This window comes from Vigna angularis, chromosome 5, assembly GCF_016808095.1.
Source record: "Vigna angularis cultivar LongXiaoDou No.4 chromosome 5, ASM1680809v1, whole genome shotgun sequence".
In the NCBI taxonomy this organism is placed as follows: Eukaryota; Viridiplantae; Streptophyta; class Magnoliopsida; order Fabales; family Fabaceae; genus Vigna; species Vigna angularis.
In genome coordinates, this window is record NC_068974.1 from 9,501,593 (window position 1) to 9,515,847 (window position 14,255).

General features: G+C 34.1%; 2 protein-coding genes across 4 annotated transcripts; one reads left to right on the forward strand and one right to left on the reverse strand.

The window, feature by feature from the left end:
• Positions 1-6,852: 6,852 nt before the first annotated feature.
• LOC108340729 (uncharacterized) lies at positions 6,853-11,147 on the forward strand. Of its 3 annotated transcripts, none has more exons than XM_017578279.2 (6): positions 6,853-7,004; positions 7,180-7,568; positions 7,930-8,581; positions 8,702-8,901; positions 8,988-9,232; positions 9,427-10,885. In XM_017578279.2, the coding sequence occupies exons 2-6, from the start codon at positions 7,300-7,302 to the stop codon at positions 10,218-10,220; spliced, it is 2,160 nt and encodes a 719-aa protein (XP_017433768.1). In that variant the 5' UTR covers positions 6,853-7,004; positions 7,180-7,299; the 3' UTR covers positions 10,221-10,885. The 3 variants fall into 3 exon arrangements, 2 of the variants coding, with proteins under 2 accessions (XP_017433768.1, XP_017433767.1); XR_008248987.1 differs by adding an exon at positions 10,907-11,147 and having other exon boundaries at positions 6,858-7,568; positions 9,427-10,541; XM_017578278.2 differs by having other exon boundaries at positions 6,858-7,568.
• Positions 11,148-12,338: 1,191 nt separating this feature from the next.
• LOC108340037 (germin-like protein subfamily 3 member 4) lies at positions 12,339-13,390 on the reverse strand. The gene has a single exon (XM_017577265.2). The coding sequence runs from the start codon at positions 13,290-13,292 to the stop codon at positions 12,606-12,608; it is 687 nt and encodes a 228-aa protein (XP_017432754.1). The 5' UTR covers positions 13,293-13,390; the 3' UTR covers positions 12,339-12,605.
• Positions 13,391-14,255: the final 865 nt, after the last annotated feature.

The window sequence follows — 14,255 nt, forward strand, 5'->3', positions numbered from 1 at the left end:
ACCTCTATGGGGCAAGTTTCCAAGTTTTTAGTGACCATAAGAGTCTAAAGTATTTGTTCGATCAAAAGGAATTGAACATGCGACAAAGAAGATGGATGGAATATATGAAGGACTATGACTTCGAGCTTTTATATCACCCAGGAAAAGCCAATGTGGTGGCAGATGCATTGAGTAGGAGACAAGCTCAGATAACAACGATGATGGTGAAGGAATTAGAACTGTTAGAAAAGTTACGTGATATGAACTTGGGGTTGCAGTTAAACCCAGATCACATATGGTGTAGTCATTTAGTAATCACTAGTGACTTCTTAGAACAAGTGAAGGTTGAGCAGTCGATGGATCAAGAGTTGCAACAAAAGATCATGTTGTTGGATACCGATCAAGCTAAGGAGTTCGTTCTAAGTAAAGATGGCATACTTCGATTTAAAAACAGAGTGTGTATCCCTGCAAAGAGTGAATTAAAACATTTAATTTTAGACGAAGGCCATAAAAGTCGTCTTAGCATACATCCAGGTATGACTAAGATGTATAAGGACCTGAAAGAGTCATTTTGGTGGAATGGAATGAAGAGGGATGTGGCCGAGTTTGTAGCAGCCTGCTTGGTGTGTCAAAAGGCAAAAGTGGAGCATCAAAAACCGGGAGGGATGTTACGACAGTTAGACATTCCTCAATGGAAGTGGGACAGTATCTCGATGGACTTTGTAACACATTTACCAAAATCATCAAAAGGTCACGATTCTATCTGGGTTATCGTTGATAGACTAACCAAGAGCGCTCACTTTTTACCTATTAATCAACGTATGTCACTAGAAAAGCTGACGGAGTTATACATCGGGGAAGTAGTGAGGTTGCATGGCATACCTACAAGCATTGTGTCAGACAGAGATCCAAGGTTTACTTCAAGGTTTTGGCAGACGCTACAGAAGGCTCTGGGAACACAGTTGATGATGAGTTCGGCTTATCACCCTCAGACTGATGGTCAAACAGAAAGGACTATTCAATCTTTGGAGGATTTGCTGAGAACTTGTGTATTAGATCATCTTGGAAGTTGGAATGAGATACTACCATTAGTAGAATTTACTTACAACAACAGTTATCATTCCAGTATTGGTATGCCACCATATGAAGCTTTATATGGAAGAAGATGTAGAACACCGTTGTGTTGGTTTCAAGATGGGGAAGCACTGACAGTGGGACCCGAGCTATTACAACAAACCACAGAAAAAATAAAATTAGTCCAAGATCGGATGAAAGCAACTCAAAGTAGACAAAAGTCATATGCCGACAAAAGAAGAAGACCGTTAGAATTTGAAGAAGGAGATCATGTATTCTTACGAGTAACGCCAACTACAGGAGTCGGGAGAGCTATCAAGATGAGGAAACTGACACCAAAATTTCTCGGACCGTATCAAATTCTCAAAAAGATTGGACCAGTGGCTTATGAGATAGCACTACCACCTCGATTGACAAATTTGCATAATGTTTTTCATGTATCCCAACTGAGGAAGTATATTCCAGATCCAAAGCATGTGTTAGAAGTTGATGAAATTCAGGTCAAGGAAAATTTAACAATGGAAGTTGGCCCAGTGCGTATACTAGATGTTCAAATGAAAAAGTTAAGAGGGAAGGATATTCGCACGGTAAAGGTACTTTGGAATGAAGACACACAGGAAATGACTTGGGAATTGGAAGAATTTATGATAAAGGAATATCCATATCTCTTTTGTAAGTAATTTTTTTTTTAGTCTTTGTTTAAATAAATAATTTTCGAGGGCGAAAATAATTGTTGTTGGGGAGATTGTAAGATCCTTGAAAATATTTGTAAGTTAAAATGTAAGATCAAAAAAAAAAAATATTTATAATTGTAAATTTTAACATTTTATTAGTAATAATAATTTTAATGGATAGAAAAATGTAAATTTTTGGATATAAAGTTATAGTAATTCTAGAGGGAGAGCTTCAAATTTTTGATAACTTATTTAGGATTTTTTTTAAGAAAAGTGAATAGTGAATAGTGAATAGTAAATAGTAAATAGTAAATAGTGAATAGTGAATAGTGAATAGTTAAAAAAAAATATATATATATATTAAAATAAATTGTGGAAGAGAACACTCCACGTAGAATTAATCATTCAGAGATAAGAATGATGAATAAAAAATAATTTTTGAATAGTAAAAATGAATGGTAAAAGTGAATAGTAAAAATGAATAGTAAAAAATGAATAGTAAAATTTTTTGGCTATAAATAGCCAAGGGGGGGAGGCTGAAAATTGGCACCAAAATTCTAGAGAAATTGTGAGAGAAGAGAGTTGGAGGAAATTATAGTTAAAGAGGGGAAATTCTGGAAGTTTCCGGAGAACGGTTTGAGAAGAGGAAACTAAGTCTGGAATAGAGGTAAGGGAAGCTAACTTTGAGTATTTCTTTTTTGTATTATCTTGAGTCTTGAATATGCTATAATTTTTCTTTTGTCTGATTTTAAATCTTGAATATGGAGTATTTTGTTTCTGTATGATTTTGAATTTTAAATAAGAGTATGTTTTGTGTTAATATCCAAGTGTGATAGTTGTAAAATATGATGTTGATTATGTTATGCCAATTGTATGTTATTAGTGGTTTATTTTTGTATTTTGGAAGGATTAGAAATTGTCTAACCGGCTCTGCCAGATTCAATTTCTTGTTTCCCCAAACATTTTATTGTTTTCCTTATTTATTTTTATTGTTTTTGGAAGGATTAGAAATTGTCTAACCGGCTCTGCCAGATTCAATTTCTTGATTCCCCAAACTTTTTATTTCCTTCTGTATTTATTTTATTACATTTTTGGAAGGATTAGAAGTTGTCTAACCGGCTCTGCCAGATTCAACTTCTTGTTTCCCCAAACTATTTATTTCTTTGCTTATTTATTTTATTGCATTTTTGGAAGGATTAGAAGTTGTCTAACCGGCTCTGCCAGATTCAACTTCTTATTTCCCCAGACATGTATTGTTCTTGTTATTTAATTATATTGTATTGATGGATGGATTAGAAGTTGTGTAACCGGCTCTGCCAGATTCAACTTCTTGTTTTCCCATGAATTTTTATATTAAGATTATTTTTATGATTGTCAAATATTGTATTCTTCTATGACCATTTATAGTAATGTTTTATTATTGTTAATTGTTTATAATTATTTTGTATGAATTCTATTATGGATGTTTATTGTGATGAATTTATTTAATGAGTTTGTTGGCTGAAATTAATCTTGTTGGAAGGTTTGGAATAAGGGTTCTGTAATAGCTTGTATATGGGTATTAAATATATAAACAGTGTTTGAGGTTGTTGTGAGAGGAAGTAAAATTAGGCATTTTAAGATTTAGAGCATAAGAAAACAAGGCAGATAAATTAAATAAATAAATTGTTAATTATTGAAGGCCTCCCTTTGTTGGTAGGATAGAGGAACCTTAAAAACCTGAGTTGGCACATCCCTGATCATAGAGCAGCCCTGGCCTGGTCCAGTCAGTTGTGACTAGTCATATGTGCTGGCGTCGAAGGTGAGTTTGATGCGTTCAGACATCTGGGTCCTCTCCGGTGACCAATTGGGGTAAAGAAAAATCTCTACTAGGATGAAAATAAAATAAAACAAGTTGATTGTAGATGCATAATATTATCATGGTAAAAATTTCATATATATTTTATTTATCATTACATTGAGCCCAGACTTTAATATGTAGTTCCTAAGATATGTTGATATATTTTGGTTGATCCATGATCTTTGTTTGGTGAAAATATGTTGAGTTATACTCGGTATGGTCAAAATGAGTTTATAATATGAAGTATGATATCTGGCAATATGTTTAATTTATTGACACCAAAATAGGTTATTGTCAAATTATGATTAGAGAATGAACATGATTGATTTATGCGGAGAAGATGTTATGAATTGTTGATTTGATGAAATGTTGGAGTGGATAAGAGGGTATGAAATGTTGATTTGATGAAATGTTGGAGTAGATATAAGAAATCATTGCTTATGAAATGATGTTTCCTACGGGAAGTAGTATGTTCGGTTTATACCATGGGAGCTTGATATGAGCAAAGTAACACCTGAGGTTTATGAAAGCAGGCAACAAGTGGTCTGACCATAAGGCTTTGACATAAATATGTGGTTCATAAGTTTTATAGAAGCAGGCAGAGAGAGGTCTGACCATAAGGCTTCAGAGAGTAATACATAGTATACAGGTGAGGCTTAAGGAAGCAGGCAGAGAGCGGTCTGACCATAAGGCTTCGTGAGTAAGCATGGTAAAATTGTAAGGTTTATGAAATTGAGGAAGTTGATTTTGATAATGATGAATTAATGACATCGGGGTAATGATATTTTAGTAATTGTAGAAATACATGTTTGAACTATTCTTATTACAAGTTTAATGATTGATATGATATGGTTGGCTTACCCTTATTTGTTTATTCTATGATCATATAACTCATGTTATATGTGATTAGATAATGTTGCAGATGCGGTTGAAAAAGCTTAGAGATGAGAGAGATGCGGGGAAAAACTTTCAGGGATTTTTGTAAAAAGAATAAATTTGTATTGGGAAGATTATGTTGTGTAAAACTTATAAGTTGAAATTTCAATGATGAAGACTATATTGTTTAAAGTTTGTAAGTTTGGTATTGTACTTTGGAGTAATTGAAATAAAGTTTGATTGTTTATATGAGATATCAAATTAATTTAGTCTCTACTATCAGTAATACCCTTTAAAATATTTGGGTGTTACAATGAGGACCTCGTCGCCGACTGAGACGGCGGAGGGTGGCGGGGCGGAATGCGGCGACGTTTTTGCGGATCCAGGAGGAGGCGGTGGCGTTGGAGGAACCGATTGCGAGGAGCTGGTTGTTGGGGACGCTGATGGTGACGTGGATGTCAGCCACTTAACACCGTTAGTGTGTATTTAACGGAGATGACTATATTGACACAAATTTTTTCTATGTTTGGATTCAATTGACACTTTTACACCACGTGAGGACGACAATGAAACTTTTTTAAAAATGAGGATGAATTTGACACAATTCAACCAAACTGGGGACAAAGGAAGCAATTAAACCTTTAAATTAATATGTTACAATGAATTTTATTTAAATTTTATTTTCAAAATTTAAATATATTTATTTTAAATAGTTATATGATTATAGATATATCTATATAAAAGTTAAATTTGGTTTTAATTTGAAAAGGATGAAACTGCATCATTTAAAAAAACATTAGAACTGAAATGAGATCAGATAGAAATAAAAAGATTAATTGAGATTTTTCACATGACACCGATCACATTTACTACTATGTCATACTGTTTCTACTACGTCACACTACCTCTACCACGTGGCATGATCCTCATTTGACACATGACAAAGTTTTTAAATAAATAAATAAATTAAAAGGAAATTAAAAAAAAAAACATCTTGACACGTGACATTAAATTAACATTATTAGTTATTGGGTTAAATATGTTTTTGGTCCCTTAACTTTCATTGAAAATTGGATTGAAAATTGGAATTAGTCCGTCTTCAAAACTTTGGCCTAATTGAGTCCTCAAACTTTAGAAATGTGTGAATTTAGTCCTTTTAGCTAAATTTTATTAGGTTTATTTGATGTTTTAAGTGCTAAAAGGACTAAATTCACATATTTCTAAAGTTTGGAGACTAAATTGGTCCAAAGTTTCAAAGAGGGACTAATTCCAATTTTCAATGAAAGTTAAGGGACCAAAAACATATTTAACCCTTAGTTATTAATCGAAAGAGTCCAATTGTATCCCATTTTTAAAATAGAACCCAATTGGAATAACTTAAAACTTAATAGTTGAATTGAAATTCTGTACAAATTCGAGGGTTTTAAGTTATAAAATTTTAGTTTTGTGAAATATGATAAATTAATTAATCATCAAATAAAAGTAAATTGTAAATTTTATGTGAATTGTGTTTTTTTTTTATTTTAAAATATTTATATTTAGTATGTTTGATTTTGAAGTCATCCTTTGTGGATGAATGGATGATGATTATAATGATCTCATAAATAAATTACTCAGGGAGTGGAAATAACTGGAGATGAAGAGAATAAAGAGTATAATTAGGAGAAAATACTTTTCTACGATTAGAGAATTATATATAATAAAGTATTTATGTTAAATTTTGTAGCGGAGAAGAGTTTGTAGGAATTTTATTTTAAATGTTTGGATTTAAATAATTTTAAATAACATATTTTGGATTATAATCCAAATTTGATAATTTTTTATTTAGACTTTTATATTTATTTTTATATTCAAAATAGAAAAAAATTAATACATATGCAAATAGAAATGCCTGGATTTTGGAGAAAATTTCTAGTTTACAATCTCAATTGCATAAGACTATTTTCGCAAATAAAATAAGATAAGGTTATAGGGACAAAGGTGATGACATCATGATATATTTTTAACTTAGGTTATTTTCTTTTTGTGTTAGATATGGATCTTCGTATTGATATTTAAGTTATTATTTATGAATTTGAAAACTATTTTTGTATTATCTTTATGTATTAAAATAATACAAACTATATTAGGTTAAAAATATTATATTTATTTATTAAGTTTAAAAAAATGTATTAAAATTTAAATTTTTTATTCAAATTTAAAAGGTAGACACACACACGTGTGTGTATATATATATATATATATATATGATAATACATATTTATATAAAATTAAAATTAAAATTAAATTATAAATTTAACACTCTGTGAACTGCAGTAGTTGAATCATAAGGGTGACCTAACCTGGGGTTATAAAATCCTATTATTTCAATAGCCATAAAAATCACCAGTACGGTGTCGTTTTGTTGTATCCTCTTGTAGACATCACTTCTCACCCGACCCATTTCAGCGCAAACCCAAACGAACACTGACCTTTTGCTTCTCCAAATTCCTCTGAAGTTTGCGCCACTATTCTCTTAGACTGCAACACTGAATTCTTCACCTTATTATTGAAGCGGAAGTGTAGGTGTACCCTTCAATTGACACTGCACAGCTTGCCTTCACCTTTTTCTTTTCTTTGTTTTGCCCTGTCCTTTGATCGAATTGATTAGCTTTTATTGCTTATTACGCGGATAATTTATCAAAATCAAGTTTTTAACTGTTATTTCAAAAGGGTATTTTCTTGGTGTTGTTTCAGGGTGTCCTGTTTCGTGCTTGAAAATTTTACTTTGAGCCTTTGATTGTTTCCGCATAGACTTGTAGATTGTTCTGTGTGAATACAAAGGAAGTTTTCTTTTTCTTGTGTGTCATTGTGGATATGGCTATAGTTGAATCAGTGGGGAAAATTCCCTTGCAAGACCCACCGGAGGAGGAGTTTAGTGCTGCTGACTTGACTTGGACCAAGTTTGGCACTGCTGAACACCATGATGTCGTTGCCCTTATTCCCTATGACAGAGTTGATGCTTTTATAATTGGTGAATGTTCGAATGTGGAGTGCCCCACTCGGTTTCATATCGAGAGAGGAAGGAAACGAACTATTGGAAGCTTGAAGGAGTACAAGGATGATGAGTATCTTGAGTACAGGCTGTAAGTTTCTGCCATGCCTATAATGTATTTCAAAAATAACTATGATCGAGCTTTTAGACAGTTTCTTCCTCTTCTGGCTTATATTATACATGTTTAGCGTTTTCTAGCTTGTTCTGTTTTGATAGAACACAGGAACTTTGAAGTGTGAAGGTACTTTCCTTGTAGGAAATTTGGTCCTTGTTAGTTCCTGTTTTTTTTTTTTTTTTAAATTTGTTCATAAGTTCAATAGTTTCCTTGTTGCTGTCTGAATTTTGGAAGCAGTAGCTGACTAGTAATGAACAATTTAAAATTTAAAGTGATGATCTGCCCAATTAGGATTCCTTTACTCATGTTTTGTAGTTGGACCCTGCTCTTTGTGAAGGTACTGGTGCTCGTTTGGCCCAGAGAATTATGGGGAGGGAGGAGGTATATTACCAAGTCGAAGGTATCGACTTAACACTCGAAATCGTGCTGCTAGACCTCAATCGATGCGAGGTTGTACTTGTCATTTTGTTGTCAAACGTCTTTATGCTCGTCCATCCCTTGCACTTATTATATACAATGAGAGGCGTCATATTAACAAGTCTGGTTTCATCTGCCATGGACCACTTGATAGAGATGCCATTGGTCCTGGAGCCAAAAAGATTCCTTATATAGGCAATGAAATTCAGCAGCAAACTATGTCCATGATATATCTGGGCATCCCAGAAGAGAATATCTTGGAGAAGCACATAGAAGGAATTCAACGATATTGTGGCTCAGATGCAAAAGTCAATAGCCTTGCTTCTCAGTATGTCCACAAGCTAGGGATGATTATCAAAAGGTCTACCCATGAGCTGGATCTAGATGATCAAGCTAGCATCCGCATGTGGATTGAGCGCAATAGAAAGTCTGTATTTTTTCACCAGGATACTTCAGAGTCTGACCCTTTCATCTTGGGGATCCAAACAGAATGGCAGCTGCAACAGATGATTCGCTTTGGTCATCGAAGTGTTGTTGCCGCAGACTCTACTTTTGGCGTGAAGAGACTGAAAGTAATTTTGTTTTTCCAATCATCACTAAGTTATGCTAGATATAAAGCAAAAGCAGTTTTCTTTTTCTCGTTGCTGTACATTTTCAATTGACCTTACTTAGTTATCTTTTCATATTGGCAGTATCCGTTGTTCACAATTCTTGTTTTTGATTCAAGACAACATGCACTTCCTGTTGCATGGGTCATTACACGTAGCTTTGCAAAGCCTGATGTGTCCAAGTGGCTCAAAGCTTTAATTGATCGAGCTCGCAGTGTTGAGCCTGGATGGAAAGTCAGTGGATTTTTAATTGATGATGCTGCAGCTGAAATTGATCTTTTGAGGCAAGCTTTATTGCTTTTGAAATGAGTTTGGTTTAATATTCAGCAGTGGTAATTAAGTTTCATACTTCTATTAATTGATTTTACAGAGATATATTTTGCTGTCCTGTGCTATTTTCTCTGTGGCGTGTCCGTAGATCATGGCTTAGGAATATTGTTAAGAAATGCAGTACTATTGAGGTTCAGCGGGAGATTTTTAAGCGTCTTGGTACAATAGTGTACAGTATTTGGGGAGGCATTAATACAGCAAGTGCCTTGGAACAATTCATGTTGGATTATGTTGACCAAACTGCTTTCATGGAATACTTCAAATCCTCCTGGTTGCCCAAGCTTGGTTAGATCTTTCTCCTTTTTTCTCTTGCATGCACATAAAATATCTTGTTGAGTGATGATATATTCAAAAGTATGTTTGAAAGCCTGACATTGTGAATGATATGTTCCTTAATATTTCACTTCAGAACTTATGGGCTAAGTCAGTAATTGATAAATTAGCTTGCTTTCCCCTTGTCCTTCTGTTCTGTTGTGCAGAAATGTGGCTTTCAACAATGAGAAATTTTCAACTAGCCAGCCAGGAAGCTTCTGGAGCATTAGAAGCGTATCATGTTAAACTGAAAGCCAAACTTTTTGATGACTCACATCTTGGAGCCCTGCAAAGAGTAGATTGGTTAGTCCACAAGTTGACAACTGAGTTGCATTCAAGCTACTGGCTTGATCGCTATGCAGATGAAAGTGACTCGTTCCAGAATGTGAAGGAAAAATATATTCTCTCTACATCATGGCATCGAGCACTTCAAATTCCAGACTATGCCGTTACCTTGGATGATAGAGACCACCTCTTTGCCAAGGTTGTGAGCCAAAAAGATATTAGCTTAACTCATCTAGTGTGGAATCCGGGATCTGAATTTGCATTCTGTGATTGTTCTTGGTCAAAGCAAGGTAACCTTTGCAAGCATGTCATCAAAGTAAACATGATTTGTGAAAATCTTAAAGGTTATCAACCTTCCATGTCTTTCCGGTCTTTTGAAGAGGTTTTGATGGATTTATGGAGAAAACCAGTGGATGATTCATTTGCATTAGATTTGTCATTGGCGTGCACCCATCAGATGCTAGATCAAATCCAAAAACTTGTTGAACTGAACAATTCTACTGATATTGGCACTGTAGTTAACAATATGCCTCTGAAATGGGTTTCTAAGAAAAGCAGAACCTGCATTGGCAAACCATCTTCAAGTTTGGCTCTTTCTCATGGTAGCAGTAACACAAAAAGTGTTGTTGTGCATAAGAAGAATCGGAAACGGAAAAGATTGTCACGATTAAGATGACCAATTTGACTAGTACCATAGTCATTATGGTTGACCTAGATTCTAGAATGTCTGACCAATGCAAACTGGAATTATTTCCAAATATTCTGCTAGTTTTATAATGTCTGACTTTCTAGTTCTGTTGCCTCGTGTCTCTGAAGTTGCAGCATCTGTTAGAAAGGTCAGCATACTTCCACCCTGATCAGAGAACAGTTCTTGCTGTAATTATATGAACATGGTCGGTAGTTGGGGATAAAGTGGACGAAACAAAGCAATTGTGGTGTGTATGCTGTTTTCAGCTTTTATGCCTGGCAATGCTTTTAGGGGATCGCGCGGGATGAGGTAGTGGTAAATTTTACATAGAAAGTAGAATTCGTTTTCCCTTTTCAATTTCATCGACTTCTTGTCACTTTCATAGCCATGCTAATGTAATCATTTATTTTTTTTATTTTTTACGTTGTACCATCTTAAGAATTTTAGGTCTTTTCAACATCAAGTCCTCAGTCACTGTGGAGGATAGGTCATTCCATAGATAATTTCTACTCTTTTAGATTTGGCTCTGTTATTCTTTTTCATTCATTTACATGTTATGTACATATACTATTTACTGATTTGTTACTTGAAATAAATTGCAAAATATATATAAACACACGCACACACTCTAGTTAGTGAGAATTGCATACTTATATCATTTGTTATCTTTACAGGAAAGTAGTGCGATTCAATACATCCTTCAAGCGAATACCTTGCTCTACTTGTAAAACAACAATTTGTCTCATGTTATGACATGTGTAAATTCTTTTGTCATGTTAGTAATCATATGTTAGCTACATGTATCTAATCCATCATACGCATGAAATAGTACTATTGACTAGAATTTATGCATTGGCCTAACCGTACTAAAGGTCCTGGAATTTTCTTAAAGTTCAGATTGCAATAGGATCAATAGGATAGAGGCTGCATTCACCTGTGAAAATTGAACACATTCCAACACCAATGCAGAATACCATTTACATTTATCTTCTTATGATAGCTGAAGTCCAATTGATTATTGTTGGAAGTCCCACATCAAATAGTGATAAAGTCAGTTTAAAATATATAAGTGGGTGCGAATCTCACCTTATAAACCGGTTTTGTGGGGTTGAGTTAGGCTAAAAGTCTACTTCTTAACATGGTATCAAAACTAGGTTTAGAGTCTATCATAGCGAGATTTGTTTTTTGTTGGGCATATTGTTCCACCCGCTATCGGGCTGCTGTCAGACTACCTATTAATGTCTAGTCTCACATTCGATATACCTCGGCATGAGAGGGGTGTGTTGGAAGATCTCGCATTGACTAGAGATAAAACTAATTTATAGTATATAAGTAGGTGCAAGTCTCACCTTACAAGTTGGTTTTGTGGGGTTTAATTAAACTTAAAGTCCACTTAATAATTATTATGCAGACATCCCGACTCTTTAATTCTTTTTAGTTGTCACTTTAGGTTCAAATTCTCATTGTACAAGTGATTCTCTCATTCAGCTTCATTATTGCGTTCTCATTAGCTAGTCCTATGCTTATTCTTTAGAGTGCTCTCGGGTGAGATCAGGTGAGATCAACTCAAGACTGTAATTTGTGTAATACAATCCATCTTCCATTAGTGATGTTGAAAATCAGCTTGGTTTTACATCATTAGATATCTTAGTTGATGGAAGAAGTACTTAAAGGATGTGAATAACTTCTCCCAAATTAGTTGGACGAGACTCCACCAGGGAACTAACAACCTGGTGTGGTTTCAAATGAGTTCAAGCATTGACTCATTTTTCTGTGCTTTTGAATACCATTACCTTCTTACTTATATCAGTGTTATCCATTTGTATCTCGAAGAGAAGTTGATACATAAGACGTTAAATTAGTTGTTTGATGTGATATTATTGATATCATATGTTCTTTCCACTAACCATCCAATCCAATTTGCCTGTGTTTGTATATTCCAGTAATCCATGACATGTTGAAACGTTATTGTAACTGTTGTAATAACTTAAGTCATGGTTAGTTGATAATTCACTTGATAACAAAATGGGTAAATGATTACGAAAGAGGCCAACCCCATAGTACATTTAGAATAAATGAACAATTGAAATGTTTAGTACTCACACCTGAACTCGAAAGAAGGGGAATCTCGTGTTATGTTGCATTTGTTTTTCTCTTCCATTCTACTTCCTGGTATCATTGGTAATCATGATTCCCAGTAATATATAGAGCTAGGAAATTCATGTTGAAAAAAGGTTGACACGATTATGGATTTGAGGCACAAGTAATAGTGTATAATATAAGTTGGGAGTACAATAAATAACCAAACAAAACACACTGTTAAATGTAATTGAACTAATACCATGGAGTTCAATATAGAATAGGTTGAAATGGCTAACTGTAAATGCTTTCCATTTCTGGAGAGATGAAACTGTTTACATCTTGAGTTTCAGAGGCAGAGAGTGATATGAGTTTTCTCTTGATCTTGTCTAGTGATTCTAATGTAGTGTCAGAAGTTGTAGGACTAAGGGATACAAAGCCAGGATTTTGGCTGTTGTACACTGAGAAGATAGTGGCTTCTTCAAAACCAGTATTTAGATAGAAGTGGAACAAAGCCTTGGGGAACACAAACACATCACCTACTTTAATCAACTTTTGGAAATACTGGTTTTTGGTATCAACAAATCCAGCCAACAACACTCCTTTGGTAACAAAGATAATCTCAGTAGCTCTAGGATGATAGTGGAAGTTAACCAGGCCATTCCCATCAAGATCAGTTCTTCCAATGGAGAGGCCAAGAGTATTCAGACCACCAAACTCAGCAGCACTGACAATTTTCATCGACGCACCAAAAATGTCTGTAGAGCCGGCAGTGCTTAGTTTTGTGGTCCTGAAATCTTGAGCTGATACATTAACTGGGTTTTTGCATTGTAGACCATTGATGAATATGGTCTGCTTGTTGGGTGGAACTGCTGGACAAGAATCCTGTAGGTTATCACAGTCTGCAAAGCAGATTTTGATGTTGGAAAAGGCAACAAAAAACAACATAAAGTAAAGGTGAGCAAAGGATTTCAACTTCATCTTGAATCTCCACTTGGTTACTATTTCTTAGATATCGTTATGTTGGCTGAATAAACCATCCTCCTCATTTATACATACCTACATCTACACACAATTAAGTTCTTGATCTTGTTGTCTCTGACAGTATGTCTCTCAGGATTGCAAAAAATGCAAGTAATAATAGTCTTGAAGTATAATGTAAGAAGTGTTTGCTTGAAAACATAGGAAACACTAGCCAATTCACTGAGTCTGCACTATGTCATAATTCCAACGTTGTTTTTGAGACTTGAAGGTTGTATAATGGGTAATTCCAAATGCGGATTACCTTACCAATAATACCATTCACTGATAGCAACTGTTTGAGGAATGACACTAAGTGGCTATCAATTTAATGGTCAAACTCAAATATAGTTATCATGTCAATTTTTAGGCCATGTTTCTATTTTGAACAGGACCTATTTTAGTAAACTACAAGATTTTAAACTTTAAAGGAGGGAAATTCCTTTGTACTCACTCTTCACTATTATATTAATTAACGGAAAAGTAAAGGGAAATTAATAGTAATAAAAGGGTAGTTTCAATGGTATAAAGTGGAATGTTTTCCTATAGTGAAGTCCTTTTAGTAATTGGCAACAAACTTTGGATATATTTGGAGTAAACTAAATTTTCCACTAGGCAAATACTATTATGATAATACTTTGATAAAAAAAAAATCAGTTCACCACTGTTTGCACAACTCCATTTCAGATTACATTCATTGTCAAACCAGTGAAAAATACAGAAATAAATTTATAAATAATTATATTAAAAATGCTGCAGTGAGCAATAAGGCTTCAATTACGTGTCCTCTATGTAAATTATGGTGTCTCTATTAAATTGATAATAGAACAGTTTTATCTCACCATATTTTCATGTGACTTTTCCTTTTTAAGCCAATTTAGAATATAATATCATTGATAATCAATTTATAATAAAAAATATCAA